At 36.4% G+C, this 26,933-nt stretch overlaps 1 protein-coding gene across 1 annotated transcript in view; it reads right to left on the reverse strand.

The window, feature by feature from the left end:
• gab2 (GRB2-associated binding protein 2) overlaps nucleotides 1–25,406 on the reverse strand; it is a 68,381-nt gene extending 42,975 nt beyond the window's left edge. Inside the window, exon 1 of the mRNA XM_079885381.1 lies at nucleotides 25,021–25,406. Coding sequence (XP_079741507.1) covers nucleotides 25,021–25,092 — 72 coding nt within the window. The 5' untranslated portion in view covers nucleotides 25,093–25,406. The remainder of the gene's footprint in view (nucleotides 1–25,020) is intronic.
• Between the last annotated feature and the right edge of the window lie 1,527 nt (nucleotides 25,407–26,933).

Raw genomic sequence — 26,933 nt, forward strand, 5'->3', positions numbered from 1 at the left:
TGTGGTTTGAGAAGCTCCGCCCTCAAAAACATCTCTGGCCAAACCCATTCTCAGCAGGGCGCAATGTACCCACACGACGTAACATTCGCCTGATGACACGCACATACACCCAAAGACATGCTCCTTGCCGTTAAATTAATTCTGTACACTCTACATCCCAGTTTTGTTCCTTCTAACCGATTGATTTGTTTTACATGAGAGCAAGTGAGTGCAAAACAGGGATGTGGAGAGGGAGATGCAATCACTTTAGTGCATCTCACCCTCTCCTCATTTGAATTTATGGCACTCTCATGGCTGTAACATGACTAAATGAGATTTGGAACGACGCCCAGATCAGTTGAAGGAGGTCTGCATGACCCAGCTGGCTTACAACTACCAAATTTAGCCCTACTGTATATGTCACTGCTGGTCTCAGATTAGTTGAGCCTTTTTTATGTACTTTACAGGCACTGAGATTTGTTCCATTTTTAATCGTTACCAAAACAAAACTTAGTTTTTTTTTCTTTCATATTAAAGGGATAGTTCATCCAAAAATGAAGGTCTGTCATTATTTATTCAACCCTCATGTTGTTCCAAACCCATATGATTTTCTTCTACCGTGAAATACAAAAGGAGACGTTTTGAAGGATGTTCATTCATGTTGCTGCTCTTTTCCCTATTAAAGTGATGGTTCTCAGGAGTGATAAGCTCCAAAAAAAGGACAACAAAAACACTACAGAACATGCATTATAGTCCAAGTCTTCTAGAGCCAAACAATATCTTTGCATTACAAACAGACCAAATCTAAGTTGTTATTCACTGAAAAGCAAGCTTGACGGCCGTGGTCACCATTCACTGTCACTGTAAAAGAGCATCTTAGGCCCTGTGTACACCTGGTATTAAGATTTGTTTTGGTCGATCGGATCACACTAGTGGATGACACTAAATTCAGGTGTAAACGGGCGGGGTCTAAAACGTTTTGAGCTTGTCCACTTTCAATCACTTCCAGAGGTAGTTGAAAACGCATTAGACCGGATTGCTTTCGTAGTGTAAACGCTCATGTGATCGAATGTGTTCGTTTGATCCTCCCTGGATCAAGTCATTGTTACCTTGAAAGCGAGAGCTTAACATTGACCTCCCATGAGCCATGAGGAATGATGGAATGGTGAACTGGATTTCATCAAGTATAACATGTTCCAGGATCAACTAGAACAACATTCCAATCAACCAATCAGATTTGACGGACAAGTTTCCAGTTTATGTCAGGTTTAGGCTTACAACCAGGGTGAGGTGCTTCTACATCAGTGTTATTCACCTATCATTTCCCTCTGATTTTAGGGATACGTTATGGTTATGGTTAGGTTTAGTGCACTGTAAACCCTAACGCTCAAAATAATTAATTGGTTTGAGTAGGACAAACTTAAATTAAACTAATTTGTTCAGTCAAATTAACTTTTATGAGTATTTAGCACTTTCTTTTTCTTTCAAGTTCACAGAACTGATATATTTTAAGTAAACTGAACTGTTTCATTGTTTTGAGTTTTATGAAATGATTTATTTTAATTTAAACAAACTTAAGTTTAACTGAAACGGCTGGGATGTCTATTTCCCAGCATGCTTTGCCGATGTCACTTGAATGGGAGAGTTAATGCTAAAATTAAGTGTAATATAATGTTGTTTTTTTTTAATATTAATGTTAAGTGGGAGATTTAGTAGTGATTAATGTTTTGTTATGCTAATTTAGTAGAATTTCTGTTATTGTTGGTTTTAGGATAGTTACCATCATGGTGACAAGTGGTGCATGCGGCTTGATTTGAGAGCAAATAAAATCTTTATATTGTTGTACTCATACAGCAAGTGCTGTATAACATACTATTGTTAGCATGATAACATGTTAGCAAACTAGCTTGTTAAAACTATAAGTTAATACTAATGAAAGTGTTCTCATTGAGATTACATTAAGGTTTTAAGTTAAATGTATGAACTAGTGTACTCTGATTTTAATTGTTCTTAACTTGAAATGTTTAAGTTCTCTTGAATTATTGCAATGAGAAAGATGAATAAATATTCTGAGTAGCAGAAACTGAAAATGTTTGAGTTTGCTTAATCAGTCAATTTAAGTTAATTATAATTTAAAATTATATTTAAAATAAACTCCAAAAATATAAGTGATGATGTACTCAAATGTTTGAGTTTATGAACTTAAAAAAATTGTGGCAACTGATTGCCTCACTTTTTTTAAGTTCTGCTTACTTATTCGGGTTTACAGTGTGGTGGGATAGGGTTAGGACTACGTTTTCAGACAGAAATGTTCTATATTTGAATTAGTGCAATGCTTTACTTAAATTCTAGGGCTGTCAAACGATTAATCGCGATTAATCGCATCCAAAATAAAGTTTGTGTTTACATAATATATGTGTGTGTATGGAGTATAATTATTTTCTATATATAAATACACACACATGCATATATATTTAAGAAAAATGTGTTATTTATATATAAAATATTTATATATAATATAAATTATATATAATATAAATATATATGCAAAGTATATACATGCAAATATTTCTTAAATATATACATGCATGTGTGTGTATTTATATATAGAAAATAATTATACACCGTACACACATATATATTATGTAAAAACAAACTTTTATGTTGGATGCGATTAATCGCGATTAATCGTTTGACAGCCCTATTAAATTCATGAAATAATTTAAGTATAGGGTCTTGTGATTTCCACAATACGGAAAAAGTGGACAAGATCGCAGAATCCAGTCCTAAAAATGGAATTCACTTGAGGAAAATCAGGTTGTAGTGTTTTGTAGAACTGCCCTATGAAGAAAACGACTGGGAAAATACTTCCGGAACCAAGGCTATTGAAATAGAGGACAGTCACTGACGTGCTCTATAGCAGATGATAGCTTATAATAAGCAATATTATAAAGAATGATGATAGCGATCATATGACTGATGTTTGGCATGTTACTAAAGGTGACAGTCAGTGGGAAATGTAATGGCATGAATCCAGAGGTTCATTATGGATAATGGATTGGACACTCCTCGGCACACATGCCATCTTAATGAGACTAGATGGAATCTGAGGCTCATCATGAAATCGGTTCTCTATGTGGGATACATTACAAAATAATTTCTTAGTCATGCAAATGCTCGATAAACCCCACACCGAGGTTAAAACAAGCGAAATCTATTTCAGATTTGTGTAAAGGAAACATCGAAAGAAAAGGGAAAATCTGAATTGTTTTGAAAGAGTCACCTTCTAAAATTAGATGCATTTGTTTATTCTCTGACCAAAGGCCTTTGTCTTTTCTGAGCCGACAACTCACACAAACTCTATTTATAGGGAAACCAAACAATACTAGGAGAAACAAACAAACAAGACAAACTCGGGTCATCTAAAGAGGAACTAAGGGAAGCTCTAACACACGGGATGGGAAACAAATCAAGAGCAGATCAAAAGTGCACTGAGGGTGATGAAAAGATAAATAGTATTTTATTTTTGATGATATGTGAGGATTAAATACGGGTTCATATGCAACAATGTTTGTGTTGGCGACAAAGTGTTTTGTGATTGTGTTTACTACAATAGATTAATACATTCCTATTATTATTTATTAATAACAATATATTAATTTGTATTGTAATTTTACAGCTGCAATCTAAAATACATTATTATTATTTTTTAAATATTTTATATTTTTAATTTTTACAGTTTAATATTACAATAGTAATATTTATTTTTAGCAATTGTTATCTTTTTATTTAGTAATAATAAAAATAATTATTATTTTATAGCCATATTGATATAATCACAAGATTTTGGCCAACAAACAAGCTAAGCAAATCTGGATTTTTTTTTCTAAATCACATTTTAAATTGCAATCACAATTTATTTTCAGTAAGAAAAAAAAAATATATATATATTTTCTTTTCTACAAATTGTGAAGTAATTATTAATGGATTTTTTTTAAATCACATTGTAAATCACAATCACAATTTTTTCAGGGGGAAAAAATGCAATTAGATTTTTTAAGCCCTAATTATTATTATTATTATTATTATTATTATTATTATTATTTAATAACTATATTGATATAGACAAAAAAATTTGGCCACATTTTTCAGCCCAACAAACATGCACAGCAAATCTGGATATTTTTTAAAAATCGCATTATCGCAAAAAAATTTTTGATTATAAACAATTAAAATAATAATAATAATTATTATTATTACATGCATTTTTGGTTTAAATTTTTTTAGGACATTTTTGTTACATACATTTTGTCATGTATTTTTGCATGACAAACAAAGAGCACCATAAAGAGTACAGTCATCAACATCATTTCATCTTATTAAAGGGAAACAATCTACCTGAAGTGTCCCACCTGTACCTGCTCCATACATACATGCAAACACACACACACACACACACACACACACACACACACACTCACAGCTGAGCAAACACATGTCCGTTGAGCTGCGTCACTCATCTCGACTCTACTTATAAAGGTCAGGCCTCAGTAGCGCACAGGGCGGTTGGGGGCTTTGTTTTAAAGCAGACAGTGGCGGTTTGGACAGGTACACTTCGGACGAGCAGCTGCTTTTATGTAGGTCACATGGGTAAATCCTGTTGACTCCAATATTGCATATCTTTCTGTCTCATTGTCATCTCCATACTCTGTTCAGAATCAGTTATGAAACAAAATCAGTTAAAATTACTGAAGTTCACTCATAATTCCTTAAAATGTTCATCTGACATGCCATTGTCCATGCAGCAAGCGAATCTCTGTGACCAACGGTTAATCGATAACAGGGTCACATGACAACACACATTCCAGGAATGAGAGACAGAAAAAGAAAGAGAGATATGTTAAAGAAATTGCAGACACAGATGGATGCATGAATTCGTATGGGGTTAAAATTGTATCGTAATTCCAATGTGATTGTCAACCACAAATAGGTGTAAAGAGATTCATAAGAAATGAACAAATTCACAAATAAATGAAAATGTCAGAAACATACTCTGCCAGGCATTAGCAGCAAAACTAAATAAATGTTTTATTCAAAATATGTATTTCCATATAAAATTATATCAGCCAGTTAAACAAACAAACAAATCAATCAATTAATAAATACAAAAAAAATCTTAATTTTAATTTCAAATATCTGAAAAATCACTGACAGTTAAATAATATAAATGAATGAATAGTGAAAAAAACGCTAAAATATAGTGTTATTTTAGTATTTGTATGCACTATATACTATTTTTTTATACTATAGTATTTATTAGTATTTTAAATTAGCTTTCATAGATTTTCAGTTTAATTCTAAGTTTTAATAATTTTGTTATGGGGTTTTGGTCATTTTTTTTTGTTTAAATATCTATTTATTTTTTATTTCATTTTTTTGGTTTTATTCATTTTAGTACTTAACCTTAAACTCACTTATTTCAGTGAGCTGTCATGGCAACTTTTCACATTTTTATTTAAGCCTTTTAAGTTTTGTGTCATATATTTGCATTTTATTTTATTTCATCTTTAAGAAAACAATTTGTAAAGGTTTTTGGTATTAATAACAATTACAACACTGGTTTATTCAAAATCATATTGCTCTACCAGGAATATAAAAACAATACTAGGTAAGCACGAACAAATGTTTCTTCCACAACACTTCTATGTAAATAACATAAATAGCAGCATAAGACTGCGAGAGTTTCACCATCATCATTACCACATCAACTAAGCTGTGAAGAACCAGATCAAAAATAAGTTCACCCTTGCCTGGATTCTAACTTCTAGGGAAAGAGGGAGTTAAAAAAAGTTTCAAGAGAAAAGCAAAAGGTTCTCGTGTCACTAAAACAAACACCAAACTCCCACGTAGTATTTCTTGAAGAAAGAGGAAACATGCACTTTATGTCTGTCTACATTATGCAAGGCTGTTAAAAGCATTTTTAAAATATCACCAGGAGCATTTCTGAGGCCAGTGATAATGCATCCCTCAGAAGTGTGAACACTACAGTTAAGTGTGAATTAACACAAATCACACTGCCTGATAAGCTGTCCTGTAGCCTACTGTATTAATGCATTGTATAATGTCACACCTGACACCCACAAACAGGAAGTTTAATGACTATATTATCGCTCTTATGCAAACGTTTTTACAATACCGACCATTTTAACTGTTTACCGAGTAAAATAAATGAATAATATAAGCTCTGCATAGGCAACATCTGCACACTTGACTCTCAATTGATTCCAATAGGGTCTGATGTTAGCATGTTGCTAAGCTAACAATAGGATAAAAACCAATGTTATGAAAGCCAACTACTATTTAATAACACTGAACCTTTTTAGTGATACTTTTCAGCATTAAAAGTCTTTAAAGCAAGACTAATGACTATTTTTTACCTTAAAATAATGTTTCCAAAATCGTATCAGAGGTTCATCAAGTCGTAACAGGATGAAAGGCACTTCTGAATTCGCTTTGCGGCCCTATATCTGCTATAACCGCACTATGAAAGTTTGCCAGATCGGGTACCCAGATAGTACACGTACGTTTGCAAGATGTCTGTTAAAGATCACTTCATCTGGAAAGCATTTGCTGTTTACTAACATCTGATAGACATCTTTAAGATGTCAGTTTAACATACATTCTAAATCATTACATCTTTAAGACATTTTCTAAACATCTATTTGACATCTGAAAGGAAATGTCCTATAGACCAGTGGCGATTTGTTTAAGACTGCAAGGGAAGCTCGGCTTCCCCTATAATGTCAAAAAATGAATGGTCAAATGTGTACTATTGTATTAACATTTTATTGACTAAAATGCGTTAGAAAACGTTCGTCTCAAAGACGAGCTCGTTCAGAATCAGTTACATACAGCAGGTCGGCTGACTCGATTTCCTTCTCATACATTCCCGTAGCGTCACAGTGCATTTCCCTGTTGAAGCCCAGCGTCCATTGACTTCAATGGGGCTGCTTCGAACAGTTTTTTTCAGCACTTCGAAACTAGACGGTCATTGGATAAATGCTGCGATTATGTCCCGCCCATGGAAGCTCAGCTTCTCTGGGGGTGAACGGGGAGTGGGCTGGCCTGGACTCCGGGCTTCCGCGTGATGATTGGAGGGTCTGTCGAAAGGCTGTGTCTCCTTTTGATTGACAGCGATTTCATACAATAAAAAGTCGCTGATGTTGAAGCTGTTCGAACTCAGTCCCATCGCGGATTTTTCAAAGACAAACTGCTGCAACCTATTTCTTGGTATTTGCTTGTCGAAATTGCTAGCCAATTTTTATAATACATTTCACACAATTATACATTTATACCTTTATTATATTATTACTTATTATATTTTTATATTATTATTATTATTAGTAATAATTCAAAAATAATTATTAAAATAATTCAAAAAATATCTTATTATTATTAGAATTATTATTATACTTTATTATATTATTATTTATACCTTTATTATATTATTACATTCATTTTTCACAGAGCATTTTCTTGAAAAGGAACGTAGAATTTATGTATAAATAAATTAATAATTTTTATGATGTAGGCCGAAAATGAGCTTCCCCTCTTTGAAAGACCAGCAGCCGCCACTGCTATAGACGTATGGCTGATGAGCAAACACTCTAAAAAATACATCATCCAGATGTAAACACGCACATCAAATAGACGTCTCCGTGATGTACGTGTGCTATCTGGGTAGCGTTTCTGTAGTTCGAATGAGACATAAGAAACTACAAATTTGACTTGCTTTACGGCAAGCGTTACAATAGTCATTATTTTGTTTTTCTTTGTTTCTGATGTCGCAATACATCATACTTTCATCACATGGTTCATTCCAAAGCCGGTGCTAGATAAGCAGCGAGCGTGCGTGCGACAGTAGGCTGCGGTAGGCTAAATTATTTATTACGACAGCGGTAATGGACAATTCCGCTTCCAACCTGTAGGGGGACCGAAGAGGAAAAGTTCTTTGGTGTTGCTTTAATTTGATTCATAATCAGCGTTTCTCTTGACTTGACCCGCCATCTTGGATTTAAGTTTTCTCCGAGCTTGTCGAAATGCATTCTGGGATTCCCTTTTTGCACAAGATACATGTGACAGTTGCTTTAGAACAAACTGTTTTTCGGAGGCAGCAGGCAGTTAGTCTTGCCTTTTCAGTAGTTGATATTTTTCCTCATCTTTTTCCGTGTCTTTTTTTTTGCATACGAGGAACAAGCATTGATTTGTGGCTAAAATCTGTTGTACTGGACTTTCCCCTTCACACTTGTTTTAACAGACATGTCTAGTAGATGTTTTGCATGCGCACCACAGACATTTACTCTACAGGCAACCACACACACACACACACACACGCACACACATACAGCTGGATGTGACTGATTCAGGCTAGTTCCTGCATGCTGAGCAGGTGTCACATCTCTGTGTTTACACAAGTGACATCAGTTTATGACACTGGAAAGTCGTTAAAATAAACTCAGCAATGTCTCGGCGTGTGACTGTACAGTCTAAAGATGGCTCATCATTTACATATTGTCCTGAAAGTTACTGTACACATGCATCGATAAAACATAAGACGTCAATAAAACATCTCTTGTAAACAACGTCACATAATGTTATGTGTACATCCGAAAAGCCATTCATTGTCTATAATAAGCTAGAAAAAATAACTCTAGACAAGGGCATTTTAATAAGTATATGCACTATATTTCATATACATTCTATTTGAACTTAACCTGTTGTCTTTATTTAGTGTAACTGTCATGAAAACAAGTTATTACAGCCACCATTTAAATGTTTATATTTCAACAACAAAATGGCGTAGAAACATCCTTATTTCATTAAGAATTTGGTATAAAAATTGCTTGCAATATAAATGATTATATACAACTTCGTTTTTTTTTTAGTGTTGATTATTAAAGGCACAATATGTAAAAAGTTTGGATTACAAAGTCCAAAAAATGGCTAAACTTTAATTTTGGTGGAAAAAAAATTAAGAATTCAGTGCAGTACTTGAAATTAAAAAGGTGTATGTGGTCGCAAACCTTTTTAAAGGAATAGTTCGTCCGAAAATGAAAGTTCTGTCATCATTTATGACATTGACACCCAATGTCAATGTAATTCTTAACCCAAAGACTGACTTTCTTCCAAACAGCACAAAAAGAAATGTTAGGAAGAATGTCCAAGCAGCTTTTTTCCATAAAATGAAATGAAATAAAATAATACAATGTGGAAACAGGCCCCCGTCCCACATATAGCCGGAGAAGCAAAGAGGAAGTTAAACATTTGTCTGAAGATGTCAGGATTCTAAAGTTAATGCTTGAGAGTTTCACTGCCATTCAGATTAAAACTCTCTAGTTCCCTAATAGTCAAAGCAGAAATGTTTAAGGTTCAGCAGCTGTGTTGCGTACCATGAATAGATAAAACACTCACACACTCAGGCGTTTGCTCATAAGCACCTCATAAGGATATCAACAACATCTATCACAGTAGATACCAACATACAGGTCAAGGCTTTAACTTCGGCTCACTGTTGGTGCACCAAGCAAGTACAGTAGGGCTTCTGTTTATCATATAATATTATCATGTCTCAGAAGACTTTTATTAAACCGCTCGACTCATATGGATTACTTTTACAATCTCTGTGAAAGTTGTGGTGGAATGGACTTTCAATGGCAGACAGAAAAGATTTCGTTACAAATATCTTAATTTGTGTCTCGTAGACGAACTGGAGTCGTTTGGGTTTAGAACGACGTGATACATGATTACAGAAACTTTATTATAATAAATTAAAGGGCATCTTTTTTTTATTTTACCTTTCCTTTAGTGTGTAATATAACTGTTTGTACATGTAAACAATCTGCAAATTTGCAAAACATGAAACCCTCGCCAAAGGGAGTTCATAACAAAGAGAGTTATTAACAAAAAAACTTGCTTGAAACACCTTGTTTGTAGTCCTGCCAGCTATGTTACCATGTTACACATTTACATAATGCTAGTCTACTGGCTGTTTTAGCTTGCTGTGAGGCGAAAAAGACGTATAAACTTCCAATAACGAAGCCAGATATAATAGCTACTGTTTACAGAAGACTCAGGAGATTTAACTTGATTATAGAGGCATTACATTTTGAACACACGCTCTAGGCGTTAGACAATCCACAACAGACTGGGCCATCTGACCAATCAGAGCAGAGTAGACCAATCACAACAGACTGAGCCACCTGACCAATCAGAGCAGAGTAGACAAATCACAACAACAGACTGAGCCATCTGACCAATCAGAGCAGAGTAGACCAATCACAACAGACTGAGCCATCTGACCAATCAGAGCAGAGTAGACAAATCACAACAGACTGGGCCATCTGACCAATCAGAGCAGAGTAAAACAATCACAGCAGACTGGGCCATCTGACCAATCAGAGCAGAGTAAAACAATCACAACAGACTGAGCCATCTGACCAATCAGAGCAGAGTAGACCAATCACAACAGACTGGGCCATCTGACCAATCAGAGAAGACAGTGCTTTTCAGAAAGGTGGGCTTTAAAGAGGCAGGAACTAAAAGCGAGTGTTTCAGGCAGAGGGTGAAAATAAGTGCTGTGGAAATGTACAGTATGATAAAAATGTGTTTTATGAACTTTAAATCATGTAAATGCATTCTAGCAGAGCTCAAGCATAATATGGGCACTTTAAGATTAGTCTTCACTGGAATAATGGGGTCTAGGCCAAACTGAAGGCGTTCAAGAAGGCATAGCTTTCTCCTGGCATGCGCTCAACCAATATTCATCCATCAGACTACAAGATGGTGAAGCGTGATTCACTGCACCAGAGAATGCCTTTCCACTTCCCTAGAGTCCAATGGCGGCGCACTTTACACCATTCCCGCCAAAGCTTCACATCATGCATGGTAATGTGAGCCCTACTGATAAGGGGGGAAAAAAACTGCCTAAAACCAGACTCAGCTGGTTTGTTATTCTCAGCTAGTCCCCAAAATCACTCTAAAACTAGCAAAACAGACCATCGTAACCAGGTTGGGAGTCCAGAAAACCAGCTTAGGCTGGTTTAAGAGCAGGAAGTCCTGCTTACAGCAGATCAGCCATAGAAACCCAGCTCATCTATGCCAACAAATCTATGCCGTCTGGAACTCAGGAGTGAGTGTTGATTTTTACGCAGACAGCGGTCCTGTGGTCGAGCTGTTGCTTCTAGACATTTCCATTTCACAATAACAGAACTTGCGGTTGACCACGGAAGGTCTGATTTGTTTGGAAAGGTGGCATCCTATGAGTGTCAATTTGGTGCACCCCGTTCAAGTCTGAATGCTTGACTAAGGAGCTTGCAGTAGTTGGACGTTTGATTTCATGCACCTGTTAGAAATGGATGTAACTGAAATAGCCGAAAGCATTAACTGAAAGCAGGTGTTCACATTAATTTGGCAATGTAATGCAATGTATGTACATCCTGACTTGCAAGCCAATGGCCAAGCTTTCATATCTGGGTCAATAAGCCAGCAAGTGTACAAAATTCTGTTTGAATGCATGTACCAAGCTTTTAGAAATGTACTCTTTGTATTCATGTTGCTTTCAACAGTTTTTGGACATTTTCTACCATTTTTAACAAAAGTTTAAATTTAGTGACAAGTAATTAAAAATAATAATAATAATAATAAAATATATATATATTTTTTTTTTCTTACATCTTAAATAGATGTGTGTAAACATCTTAATAATAATAAAAAAAATGATTTTAAATCAATTTTCGAGATAAAATAAACATTTTTACACACATCATGAATTATCGGGGGTTTTACCATGTAAAAAATGTTTTCACAAACTAATTAGTCAATGTACTTTCCAAAGTTTTGGTACTATATATGTATATATTATCTACAGTAGTAAACATTTGAAGTGGATCAAAACCTTTCCTCAAAGTTTTATAAAATTTTATAAAAATACAAAGATTACATTCTACATAATTAACCCCCGTCACACTCCTAAAAAATTCAATACATTTTTATTCCGAATGTAAAATCATGTTGAACAGTTGGTTTCATCTTGTAAGCATTTTTAATGTATTAAAAATAAAAACATTTAGTTAAAAAAGGGCGTTTCTGGCTGTTGCGTTCTACTGCGTCATGACGCTTGGGATAAGCAGACAAAATGAAGAGTGCTTGCATTAACTTACTGAAAGAGAATCTCATAGCTCTTGCAAAGAGGGAAGGACAGAAGTGCACATGAAAAAGAGAGCGAGACGAGAAGCGAAAGACTGACAGATTAAAGACAGAGGACCGTTTAAGCTGATTAGTCTTATTCTGCTTGATGAGCCGAGCTGCAACTGCAACCTTCTGCATTCATCTGGCCAATAGTCTCTTCGACAAGTCGCAGAGCGCCAGCAACCATATCAAACATTGAGCCCTGATGAGCAAAAGACACACGCGTCACCTCTGAATGAAGCCATTGGATGCTGATAGCTAGATCCAATCAAACGCATTTAGTCGACTCCCACTCGAATTCGAAAAAGGAGTTGAAACTCTAAAGCTGGGGTTGAATGCGCGCCCTGATCAATTCATAAAGCCATGCATGAGAGTGTTGAGTGACAGCAAAGCATTCTGGCTCATCAGAACTCTTTGTGTCACTTCCTCTGCTCTCTGCCATCTGTGCTGTTTTTGTGTTTGAAAGCTGAACTAGAATCAGCAGGGCACACTTCAGTTGGGTTCGACTCAAAGCATGACAGCTTTCTAATGAGGACAAGATGTGCGTGCATACAACAGCCGCCTGAAATCTCTCTCGTTTGTCAGGTTGACTTCATCCGAGGCAGATTGTATCGTACGTTAATTTGCCCTGCCGAGAGAACAGTCGACTGACGCAAGCCTGCTGAGGAGAGAGACACTGTCACTTTAGACTTTAAAAGGTTGAGCTTAACTGTTACAGTGGACCACATCCTCAGTCACATAAACAAACCAGGCTGACCTGTACATGCTGGTTTAAACCGCATGTTGTGCAATAGGAGATGTTGCAACCAAGCACACCTTTGACGCGCATTGAAAGTTGAGGAAAGATGCTTACAACATGCAGATAATCACGGTTATGCTCCATATACTTGGCCCTTTGTTTAATCTTTCGCCGCCACTGATGAGATTTTCCATCACTTAAGACACAACGTTTCCTCGACATCGACGAGACGTTTTTTCAGCCAATCCATGTTTTCACTGTTATGAGGCAGGGGGCGCTATTATGCGTCTTCAAAAACATGCGAAGAAGATGCAGAAACAAGCGATAGAAGCATTTACGCACATGAAATCTAACACGACCGTCAAACATTAAACTACATATAAATCAAAACTGCCTATGAAATGTCGACCCATGAACTGGTATAGGACTGTAAAGCTTTTGCGGTGTTGATGGACTCGATCTACTCCAGCATCCATATATCGTTTTCACACATATTTAAAAATCGTACTAACTCCTAATTTTAGGAGTAGGACCATGGTTTACATATGAACAAATTGCTGCATTTGCCTTTTTCCTAATTCTTTAATATTAAACTAAACACTGTACAAAAAGCTGACAAAAACAACATAAGTGTGGTATAAGGCAATAAAATAGTATTATATGAAAGAAAATACAGCACTTCTGTCAAATATCAGTCTGGTTTTTTTTTTCTCCTTGTTTTCAACTTTGATATTTTAAATGTCATCGATTAGAGCTCCATTTTGTGGTATTAGCTGCCATACATAAAGCTTCATATATTACATGTTAAGTGCAAGCAAAATACAGCAGTGGTGCAACAGCAAGCATCAACCATTTGAAGAACTTCACACCCCATTTTGGCTTGATTCTTGATGCAGATAAAGACGTTTGAAATTCAGGTTGCTCACAGACAACAAGAATGATTAACCAGTCCATCAGGAGTGTGTGAACTGATCCACACAGGGAGAAATGCAACAGGCTGCCTCTGCATTTCAATGGTGGGTGATAATGATTTAACAGAATCAGTGGGGAGTTTCACAGGGTGCTTTGTTTTTACACAGGCACACATTTACACATCAAATCTGCACACGCTGCTAACATATTAGATGTTTTAAAGGTGCGTGCAAGTAACTTTTACATTTTCAAGATTAGGGGCTCTATTTTAGCAATCTAAGCGCATGGTCTAAATTTTCAAAATCACCCTGTGTCTTGAAAGGTTTATACATCATTTTCTCTAAAAATCAGCTTGCCTATGGAGAAAATGAATGGGATTTTTTACTTGTGGAAGAGGAAGAATGAATAGGACATTTTTTAACCTATTTGTGCTTCCCTAGTTGTGCTTAAAACCTTTTTAGATTTGATCACGCTGAAGTCATTTGCTTGTGGGGGTTACATTTCATGCAAGCCTGTGATAAGTAGCTTTAGGAAGAGAATGCTTTGTCCTGGAACCGCGTCTAAAGTAGATGTGCTACAAAGCCTGTGCTTCCCCTCTCCAATTATGACCAAGCAGCACAGAGCACTTTTAATCAAACATGGCCCTCCGTGTGCCATGTGACCAAACAGGAGCTCATCCAATCGCATGCGTCATCCTTAATACGATGACATCACCTGTGCGGGTGCCCTCAGATGTCAAAAACAGATGACCGTTTTAATGATCAATTTCCATAATAACTGCTCATCATCTCCAAGCATAATCGACTAATAGATCTGGACAAACCCCTTGAGCACTGGAGCATTAGGACACAGAGAACATTGGGAATTTCTGTCAATTTCAATAAACAATTTTCTGGGAAGTGATATGGAGGTTATAAGGGTCATTTCAGATATCAATCGATACCATGTGGCATCATCATCATATTGCATCCAAAAGCCTTTGTATCCTAGGGCTGGACAACGTAGATAAAATATTTATTGCTATTTTACGGCTTTAAGTTAATGGTAATAACTAATAAAAATGCATAAATACGAGGTCGTCTTCCAAAGAATCTTCATAATGTTTGTCTGAATACTGAAACACACATAGGCAAATATCTGACCAAAAAATGTATGAATGTCCAAATGAATTAGAAATAACGTCAGCATCATTTACACAAGAACATCAGCAAAACAATTCAAAGACTTTTTTCACGATTACTTCCATAATCCGATTAATCTTTTAGCATTCACGAGACAAACATGATATAGATGTTCATTTCATTTGTTCATTTCATATCAGCGTGTTCTTAACCAGTCTACATAATTAGTCAGCGTACTTTGCAAATTTGGAAGACTACAGACACATGCCTAAGACTTAAATTAATGTCACCCAGTCGTAAATTAGCTTCTAAAAAAGGCAGCAAGACACAATAGAGGTTTTGAGAGACAGTGAGAAAAGACCTTATTTTGGCATCGAGTTCTCTTGGGTTCGAACTTCTTCAAGCCCCAATTTGACATATATACAGTATATAATAAAAGGCACTTTATATATGTGACCCTGGATCACAAAAGCAGTCACAAGTCGAACGGGTATATTTGTGGCAATAGCCAACAATACATTGTATGGGTCAAAATTATTGATTTTTCTTTTATGCTAAAAATCATTAGGATATTAAGTAAAGATCATGTTCCATGATCATGATCTCATGATCTATCGTAAATATATAAAAATGTATTTTTGTGAGTAAATGCAGCACAATCGCAAACTTAAACAGACAACTTTAAAGTAGATTTTCTCAATGTTTCGATTTTATTGCACCCTCAGATTCGGCCAAATATTGTCCTATCCTAACAAACCATACATCAATGGAAAGCTTATTTATCAGCTTTCAGATGATGTATAAATCTCAATTTCGAAAAACTGACCCATGTGACTGGTTTTGTGGTCCAGGGTCACATATAATAAAAGGGACTCAAACTTATTTGAGTCAGAAGATCACTATCAGTGGAATTCGATTTCCTATGATGAAAACACACTTTAATTTAGTACTCTAAAAAACAGCAGACAAGAACCCCCAAACACGTCCCACTCATTTCCCCTCCTCATGAGACCCCGGGCTGAACATTTCCTGTAGGTGCCATCAGAGGAAGTCTGGAACATGCTACTGCTGCTGTTGAGCTTTCAGCTTATAACACAAACAGGTAGCTCTAGCTCCACAGGACATGCTGAAGGCCAGGCTATTTACTATATAAAGATCCTCCATCTCGACTGTAATTTCCTGGCTAAAGAGAGGTCAGAAAAAGTGTGTCAAATAAGAGGCTTAAATAAAGGAAGCCATAAACCATTGTGGATAAATTATGTAATTTATATCTCAAACCAAGTAAGCTAGCGACATGAAGGAAACAATCGTCATCCTACTGTTTTATCGCCCAGCAGGTGTTATGATATGAATGATATAGATATGGGCACTGGTCCTGGGTTCTTTCCTCAATGTAAATGTATTTTTCTCTTCATTTCAGATTTTTCTGTTCGTAGCAGAAATGTTGCGAAAACTTTCAAGTTCAATACTTATTCAAAAATATTTTGGGTCAAAAAGAATTTGTGCTCACCCCCCAAAATTATTTTGACTCAATCCATGTTTACTTTTAAAAGAGCAAAAGTCAAGGTTGCGCTGAGACACTTACAATGGAAGTCAATGGGGCCAATATTTGGAGGGTTAAAAGCAGTAATGTGAAGCTTACAATTTTATAAAAGCCTGTGCATTAATTCTTCTGTTAAAACTGTTAATATCATCACTAGATATGTTTTCGTCCTCCTATTTTTATGTGCATTTTGGGATATTGCGTAAAAAAAATGCTGGATGGAAACAGCAAGATGCACATAAAATTAAAAAACATAATTTGAGGTGGGTGTTTTTATCCAATAAGAAGACATGCGCATTGTTGGCGCCGACATATAGCGCCGTTGCTCTTCGGGCGACCCGAGTTCGAATCTCGTCCCCCTCTCTCCCACTTCACTTCCTGTCTATACAATCTGATCATAATAAAGGCAAAAACACCAAATATAAATCTTATTTTTTTTTTTTTAAAGAAGACATGCGCATGAACTACGATGGAAACTCGATGCGCAACAAAAAAAACTCACATGACTTTTCCGCAGCGGTGGATGTGATTGGATAAATGGACTAACCAGCGGACCAATCACATTGCACAGCATCTCAAATGTTGGCTTGATCATTCTGAAACGCCCGAGCTAAAATCTGTAATCAGAATGATTTGGTTTAATTCCTTTCCTTCCCAGAAGCGTCTCACATGATTACATTCCCAAACAACAGAATCCAAACGCAAGATAACATGACAGCGTTTATTTCGTTTCGTTAAGTCATTTATGATGGAGTAAAATAGTGGCTTCCCTGATTGTAGCAATTTCTATTTTTACTACAGATCTTTTGCACCAACTTCCGGAAGTGATGATTTTATTCTCTTGAACACATGGGATGGAAACTGTGCTTTATCCGCAAATGTTTTATGCGGTATTCCAATTTTGTGCATAAGTTAAATTCACACCTTTGGATGGAAACACAGCTTATTTTAAGTTTAAGGATTTACAGCGTTGTGTTATCACAGCAACAAATTATTAAAATGAGATCTAACTTTTAAAATGTGATAAAATGTTTAGTGAGTGATTTTCAAACTAAACTTTACATCTTGTGGCTATACTACTGCCCCATTGAGTATTTACAACATTTAAAGGGTCACAAAAATTACATTTCTGTCATCAATTACTCACCCTCATGTCGTTCCGAACCCGTAAGACTTTCATTCACAAACGAAAATATTTGTAATGAATTCTGAGAGCTTTCTCTCCCTCCATTGAAACTCTAATGCTTCAATATGTTCATAAAGAGATCGTAAAATAAATCCGTATGAATTGAGTGGTTTAATCCAAGTCTTCTGAAGAGACATTGATCAGCGAATGTACATAAAGCACTCAAATTTGATAAAGCGAAGCTCAAGCATGCTTGCTTGAAGCCAATGAACTTGGGATTAAACTGCTCTATTTATATGGATTCATTTTAAGATCTCTGTATTAATCAAGAGTTTTGGGTGAATAGACTTTCAATGAAGGGACAGAAACTCTCAGATTACATAAAAAATATCCTAATTTGTGTTCCGAAGGAGAACATGATGACAGCATTTTTTTTCAGATCTGGGTGAACTATCCCTTTAAGGATTGGCCCCATTCACTTGCAATGCAAGTGTCTCGCTGCAACCAATATTTTTGATTTTGTTTAAAGAAAACTGGAAATACATGTTTGTATTGGTGATCAACATTATGCCTTACATGCTGTCTATTAAGTTGTGCAAATCCTGAAATATTCCTTTAAGGTTTGTTCAAATCTCTAGAAAGCACCACTAGCTGAGGAAACTGAGTATTGCTGAAGTCCCAGGCATGGAATAGTAATCTATACAGGCTCATTAACTCATCCCGAGAGGATTGAGCTGAGCGTCTCCCAGCACTCAAAAGGACATCCAGCTGTCTGCAATTTGGGTATTGAGAGCAAATCCAATGTGTGTCAGATGATGTAGAACAAGGAGAATGCCTGTTTGAGCGTTGGTTTGTCCGTCAAAGCAGGAACTGGGAGGTGTTCGCCGCTGACCTCGTAGGGCAAGGACTTCCCAGCGCTCCTCTGCAAAACAACAGCACAGGCGGCAGCTGACCCCCACCCAGACACACAAACAACCTCAAATGCACATGAAGTACACTTTCCAGACGACGTTTGGAGTAGGGAGAGAGCGCACTGCAGTCACCTTCCCCTGATATGATCATGCAGGAATGTAGCGATGGATTATGCAAACAGACATGTTTGGGAGATGATGTCAGATCAGGACCAGGAGAATGGGTGGTACCAACTACTGCTATAGCAGCCGAAACGCTCATGTTACACAAGCAGTTGAGATACTCTCACCTCTTTCTGCTCAGGTGCTTTTAATGGCTACGAATGATCCACAGATTCAAATGAGAGCGGACACAGAGGAAGCCAATGGCAGTTGTAGGAAAAGGAAATGAGAAGCTGTGGTGGGAAATGCCAGAATTGTCCATTTCCGACCTTCAGTTTTATTGTAGTCAGTAGTGACATAGCCTTTGGCACAGCTTCACAGGTTAGACAGGCAAGTGGGACAATCTTACATATTAAATATACGTGGGCGAATATCACAAAAAGTACTGTCAAGTACGTACATGTCCGAGGCATATTTCACCTAAAAACCTAGTGTTTTGAAAATTAGGTCTATTTTTTTGGATTATATTAGGATACTTTGATCTCATTTCTGTATTGAAAAGAATGAAAATTTTAATTAAATAAATAATCATTTATACTTAAAAAATCATGGTACAACAATACTTTTATGTATATTCAGTGCTGGGAAGATTACAAATTGTAGTCTGTTACTGATTTCAAATTACATGAGGAAAATTGTAGTTAGTAAAATAATCTAAATAATGTATTCTGACTACTTTTTAATTACTTTTAGATTACGTTTGACCTAACACATTTAAAATCTAAAAGTAAATATTTTAGGTCAAGTTTTCCAGGTTTGAAATATTTTTGTCCAGACTTTTATTCCTGATCAATAATTAGTGAAGGTCACTGCATATGATAAAGACAGTGTTTCACAGCTATATATCAGCAGTGTTTAGTAACTTAATTATTCATCTCATACATGGTTTAAATGAGAGATGCTTTAGTTTGTACATGACATTTACATGGCCATTCTACATTGTGAATACAATCAAAGCTAAACAGCATGACACACAATATAAAGGAAATTTTAAAAGAGTAAAAAGAATCAGTAAATTATGAATAATTTACTGCCATTTTGTGAATAATATTTAATGATGTAATCCATAAAAAAGTCAATGTAATCTGATTATGAGCATTTTAAAATGTAATATAATCTAATTAAAAGTACTACAATTTTGGAATCTGATTACATGTACACGCACTCTATATTATATTTAATTTAAAAAAGAAAGAATTAAAAAGTCCTGACACTGCAAATTAATTGTCAATTGAAATGAATGTCAGAATGCAAAATATTATTTTTCTTTTTTGTGGTTAAATTTTATTTATTTTTTTCCTATTGATTTTGTGGTTAAATATGACCTGGACATGTTTTCATGAGATTCACTTGGTATGCAGTATTCCCATCATGAATTAGGAGGCTATTTAGGATCATAAAATACGGAATGTTCCATCTGATAAAAGAGAAAAAAAGGAGCTGAGACTGATATTGCTGTTCATTAACTCATTTGCTTTCATGCTCTCTCTAATGCAAGCACCAGTATCGCGTTCTCCAGATATATAAACAGAGATATCATTATCTCAGTCATACTTTTATTGCAAATACATACTTTGATAAAAAATTAAATGAAGAAAAATATCATAAAAAACACATAGGTTGCTCTGCCAAAAAGGTCATAAAAGCTATCAGCAAACTTACTACATCAGTTTTCAACTGTTGCTAGTAGGCTGTAACTGCCCAGGGTGTTTGCCATGTGTATTTGCATACTATTTACATGACAGGATTGACGTTAAGGAGATACCCTCTAAAGCGTGTATTTACCTGTTCCACTTTAAGGACAGCTGAACTTGCACAGAACGCATGGAAAGCTTGTTTTTTTTACTATGAAAACAGAATCTTTATTTGAAACTGAGGTAAACCAGTTTGAAGAATGGAAAAGCAAGAAAAATCTAAAAGAACGGAATAAGGAAATACTAAGCTTTCCATAAAACATCACAATCACTATTGCAAATGCATTAGTCAAATTCCCTTTGTAATGCATTTTGCCTTGTGGATTCAAAAGAACCCAAGGAACGTATAAGCCAGCGACAAATGATATGAGTTGAACTCTTCATCAATCCAAAAGCATGTGGAAGACTTTAAACCAATCAATCATTAACCGCCAGCTCTAACTGTCCAGTTCTTTTTCTCCTAAAAAAAACACCTTACAAGAGGAATGCTGAAATACTCAGCTGCTTAAAATATCTCTCTACATGAGGATGTCAGTAATGTCAGATGATAGCAATTCAGTGCCCTTAATGGCTGTCATTGTCCAGCACATGCATCTTTAAGTGGAAGGAATTTTTTTTTTTTTTAGATGGGAGAATTAGTCCTTTTGGCACAGGCTTTTCCCTGTCCAGCTGATTGGAGAATGTCTACAGAATGTCCATGTCTGGCTTTTTTGGCCTTTTGCTATGTGGACAGAACATTTTTGGATGCAAGACCTCAAGAACATGATGTCCAGCTCGTGGACAAAAAGAAATAGTTCAGCCAAAAGTGTCATTATTTACTAACCGTCATGTTGCGGCAAACTTGTTTGCTGTTAATTTTTATTAAAGACAAAAATAGAAATATTTTTTAGATGGTTACGCAACTCTTGATAAACAACAACAGAAAAAAACATCAATAAAGCACCATCAAATATTTCACATTCTTACCAATTATTCTGAAAAATAATCATGTTTGCAACCCAGGTTCATTGGAAATACGTACCTGTGGCAACATTTATGCAAAATGATATTATGTAGCTTCTTGCACGACACTGAAATGTCCAGTGAGGTGGCGCTAAAAGTGCATTTACCTGAAGTGTTAGCCGAAACAGATGACCGTGAATCTGTTTGTTGTATTGTGGAAGTATAGTGGAAGTACCTACACTAAACCTAACCGCTAATGTTAACAAAAGCAAACACCAGATAAAAATGCAATTGCTGATGCAACCGTGCCACTTTAGCTTGCTTCTACAAGTGTTTGGGCTCTTTCACAGAGTGTCCTGACTCTAGATCGCAAACGCTGTACCAGGTGAGCTACTGAGCAAGTTTACTACATCTGAAATACCAAGTGTATACATATGGAGCTGGTGTCAAAATGTATTAGTTTACAAATAATTCGCTATGGAAAAAGTGCTTTGAGATCATAACATACTATTGTGCAAGAAACCGTGCAAAAATATGTCTTTATTAATAGATATTCTGCCCCAGTAATATTAATTTGTATGAAAATGAATAAATGTTGTAGGTGTTTTAGGCCCTGTATACATCTGGAATAAAGATGTGTTTCGGACGATCGGATCACAAGTGGACGACACTAAATACAGGTGTAAACGCGGTCTAAAACGTTTTGAGCTTGTCCACTTCCAGAGGTAGTCGAAAACGCATTAGACCAGATTGCTTTAGTAGTGTAAACGCTCATGTGATCGAATGTGTTCGAACAGCCACAAAAGACCGCCTGATCTCCATCTACTGACCTGATAAGTAAACATAATGGGATACGCACTAGCCAGACGAGATTTAAACTTTGTCAACTGAAGATCTAAGTTTGGTTAGAAGACAAAAAAACGCACCAAGCACAATGTTCTCTCATCATTCCTGATTTCACCCACTCACTGTGTTCGGCTGGTCTTGCGTCTGTCAGAGCAGAAACCAAAGCTGCTGCTCTCCGTATGTTCTTCTGTCATCTCCGGCATGTTCATGTGTAAAATACACAAGCTTATTTCATCCATTAGATCGAAAGATCTGAAAAAGCCCATATATTTATCCACCCATAGACCCTCCCCTCGAAGACATCAGGGCAGAAGTGGTTGAAAGTGGACAAAAGAGACGGATTAAAACACCAGGTGTAAACGAGAATGTGTCCCCTTCGTCTACTTGTGACCCCATCGTCCAAAACGCATCTTAATACCAGGTGTAAACAGGGCCTAACTGTAGCCAGTGTTCATTTCAGCAGGAAACTGCAGTGTATTGTACGTACATGTTATTTTTTGGAGTTTTTTCAATGAGCCTATGTTGAATTTTTGAGCGAGCTATTCCTTTAACAGTGTTTTTTTTTTTTTTATTCAAGGAGTAACCTTCACTTATAAGGTAAACATGTGTCTGCTTTTCCTCTTCCCAGCCCCAGCTGCCCACTTATTTTGACATGAGCAGTTCCTGTACAGCTCCACATAAGACAGGGCTGCTTTATGTGGAAGACAATGAGGAAATGACCTAGCATGTGTGCATCTGAGGACATGCAGATACGGGCTCTCCCAATGAAACCGAGAGAGAAGGAAGGAGAAAGAGAGAGCGGGAGAATGAGATGACATCATGGCAAAGTTAGGTAGGAGGATGGAGAAGTCCTGTAATGCAACACTGTAGATAAACATGAGACAGCTGTATTTATGAGATCTTAAACCGTAGGCCGTCCCAGCTTTTGTGCGGGACGCATTATCTGCTCTGGCAAACCGGAAAGCAACAGTCCCCAACGTTCAGGCACCAAAGAAAGATGTAAGGCCTCCACATGTCCAACGGTCCAAGGTCTCCAGTTTACAGTAATCCAGCAACTGGCTTCTAGCAAACTAACATCAGATGAAAGAGGGGCAGTAAACAGTTTCTGCCCTTTTAATAGGAACAGTTGCGTAGACAGCTGTCCAAAACAGAATTAGGAGACAGACGGTGTCTCCGTGGTGTCTTCAAACCCCATTGTGCTCAGCTTCTTTAGTTCAATTAAGTCCAGATTATATTAGTCATAATCTTATTATAAAGCAGGTATTATTGGTGGTCATCCGAAATAATAAATGTGTGTGGTTGTATGTTTTACAAGACAGATGCTAGTGCAAAACAGGCTGCACCTGCTAAGGACAACAATAAAGACTACATTGACCAGGGCTGCGTTTCCCCAAAGCATCATGAGCCTAAGTGGATCATAGAGACCATTTGTGGAAGTGGTTCTACGATCGACTTACGATAGGCTTACGATGCTTTTGGGAAACACAGCCCAGGCCGGTTAATATTTGGCCAATTTGAAATGATATGCATTGGCAAATAATCAAGTCCTGACTGATATACAGTATGCTGGTCTATTATCAGCAACGGCAACTAAACATGTCAGCATGACCAATAAATAGCAGTTAGTTCCTACTTGTGTCAATTCTGAAATGTAATGACTGCGCATTTTGGTTTCAATACTTTTAATGTACTGATGTTGTGTAAAATAAGTATTTATTCGATTTTTAGCAATTTTGTGTTTCACTCGTCATCATTAAAAAATGCACTCAGTAAATTTTGTTAACGTTCAGATAGCTAGATTCGTCTCAAAGTGTTTTGGACTACACTGCCACCTATTGGTCTGGATGCATGAAGTTTAGTCTGTTTAGCAATTGCTATGTTTACTAACTGCTGCAGTTTCATACCACACTTTTGTTTTGTTCCTTTTCATCTTATACTTGACATTAATGTTATGCTTTGTAAACCATGAGTACTGACTGAAAGGAAAACATTTTGTCAATTGCATGACATGGCATCACCCACGACTTACGAGCAGGCGCTGCACGCCATAGAAGGCTTCCTTTTTTTGTTTTAGAAGTGGTGAAATGCTGATAATTTATTTTCTTTGTGTACCATTACCAATAATTTACTGACTGCACCTTTGTGTAATGTATAAATCAACTTTATATCTGCTGCCCTGCTCCAGATATTGAAATCATAATCTGCATTAATAATCAATATCAGTTGGCCGCATTTTGATTTTATTAACTGTGAACAAATGTCAAAATCTCAAATGTCATCATTATATGACTATATAACAATATAGTGGCAATCAGAGACCCTGCTTTATTATTACACCCTGCTCTATTAAATATGATATTCAGATGATCATAAATATCAGCTTCATCTACTAAAAAAAAAAAAGTAAAAAAATAATAATAATAATAAAAAAAATAACCTTGGACCAGTCTGTTTTTGTAGGTTTTAAATGGGTTTTTGAAACTTGATAGCTGTCCGACCAGTTAAATGCATGCTTAACCAAGCAATTCGACCACCTAGTCCAGCCTAAACCAGCTAAGACCAGCAAACCATCTAAGGATTATTTTGTTTACCAACAAAACTGTCATAAAAACACAGTGAAGTGCATTTTGTTGACTTGTTAACTAATGTTCACCATTGATATTTATTTCATGAGGACGAATAGATTGCAATCAGAGAGTTGGTTAATAAAAGTTAAGTTTTCTGCATCACTGTTAATGTAGCCTACATAATATAAAGCACAACATTCTGACATAAGAACATAGCTCCGCAAACACTTACATATCTCCGCAGCTTCTTCTCGGGTGGCGACTTTCTCAACCATCCCTGACAGATGATTTCCCCTCCGCTCATTTTACAAAAAGAAAAGGGAAAAACACAAGCACAACAGTATTATCACTCTGAAGTCCTCAGATGATGCGGGTCCATCTATGTTGAACGCGTGTCGAACTGTGGAGTGGATGTAAATCTGCAGCGCTGCGGCGCGTCATTTAGTGATGATGGGACGCGCGTCCTCTGAGCTCAGCCGGACTCACTGTAAACACTACGCGCGAGAGAGACGCTTGACGCGAGATAACGCTCGAGTAGTACGAATATGTAGGAAGTACTGTTGTTTGTCTGCTGTTTGTTTTCCCACTCACACACACGCACACCACGCCCACTGAACTGAAGGGACGGGACTCTCTCTCTCTCTCTCTCTCTCTCTCTCTCTCTCTCTCTCACACACACACACACACACACACACACTGTAGGGATGAAGAGAGACAATGAACCACAAGAGTGGAGTTCACTGTGCCGATGCCGGCTCACACATATAGGCTGGTTAGTTTATAGTACTAGATTGCACACTTTTGTAGGCTGGTTAGTTTATAGTACTAGATTGCACACTTTTGTGCACTTTTAAGTCTATATAAAGTTTGAAAGCATCTGTCAAAAAATCAAATTTACTTAAAGGGATATGTCTAATGTTATTAAACGTGCATCAGCAGATGGCACTGAGTGTTTTCCCAGGATTAGAAACAGCCGTCACGAACTTTACCGAGTATGAATTAGTTTGAGAAACACGCCATCTAGTGGACAGATATACGTCATGCAGGATCTTGCTACTATCAGCTATACACGCGCTTCATGCTAGGTAAATAACCTATGATTATATTACATATTTAAATATGGATTACGTTTTCACAAAGGGAACGTGTCTTTAAACAGTCTATGACTCATTGCTTCATTAAATAATACGGTCAATAGGGGTGGAAATGTTGAGTAGCCAATATAGCTTTGTTTTTCTTTACATAATGTCCTCATAAATGAATCAATGACAAATATTCACTGCAGTGGTTTGACAACCTCAGGTGAGCGGAAATGCTTGTGCACATTCGACTAGTAAACAAATCAATCTGCTGGTATTATTAAAGGTTAAAAATAACAAATTAAATTAAATATAATGCAGTTTTTGTTATAATAACAATTATTTAATGACATAAGTACAAATATAATAAATATGTCATATAGTGCTCAGCAAAATCTCCTCTCTAGCTATTTTTTTCTATTCAATTAACATGCTATGGTCATTAAATGGCTTTCCTGAGGTAAATGTAACGTTATGTGACATAATTGTTGTTATACTGCTGTTATACTGACCTCTTTCCGTGGTTAAAAAACACTAATTGGTCGATATTATGTATACTTTCGCCGAAAGTCTTTCGGTAAGTTGTACTGCATCTTTAAATAAAAAAGTAACAGATGATCGGTTCACGTGCACTTGAACTGAGGCGCTCAGCGATCTGTCACGTCACATTTACAAGCGCCAAACGTATTTTTGTCTGGATTTCGTAATAAAATTGACGGAATCTAAGAGCTGAGAATTAGTTTAATATTAAAAGTACCTCTTTGCTCCGCAATTTTTCTGTGCGTGAGAAAATGGATGTGTGGCGTGAGAGCGTGTGAAAAGTGTCAATTGCGTGAGTCTCACGCTCAATGCGTGAGAGTTGGCAGCCCTGAACTGTTACATGTATAGAATAATTTTTTTTAGTTTTTGTTGTTTTATGAGATTTTTGTGGGTCAAAGCAGTAGTGTTCAAAGTATTTTTTATGTAGGCCAATTCTGCAGAAATAAGATTAAAATGTGATTCTATAATCATATGGATGATATAATATTACACATTTTTCTGATGTTGTTTTTTAAATTCCTCAGCC

The sequence above is a fragment of the Squalius cephalus genome (assembly GCF_949319135.1).
Source record: "Squalius cephalus genome assembly, chromosome: 11".
NCBI classification, from domain to species: Eukaryota; Metazoa; Chordata; class Actinopteri; order Cypriniformes; family Leuciscidae; genus Squalius; species Squalius cephalus.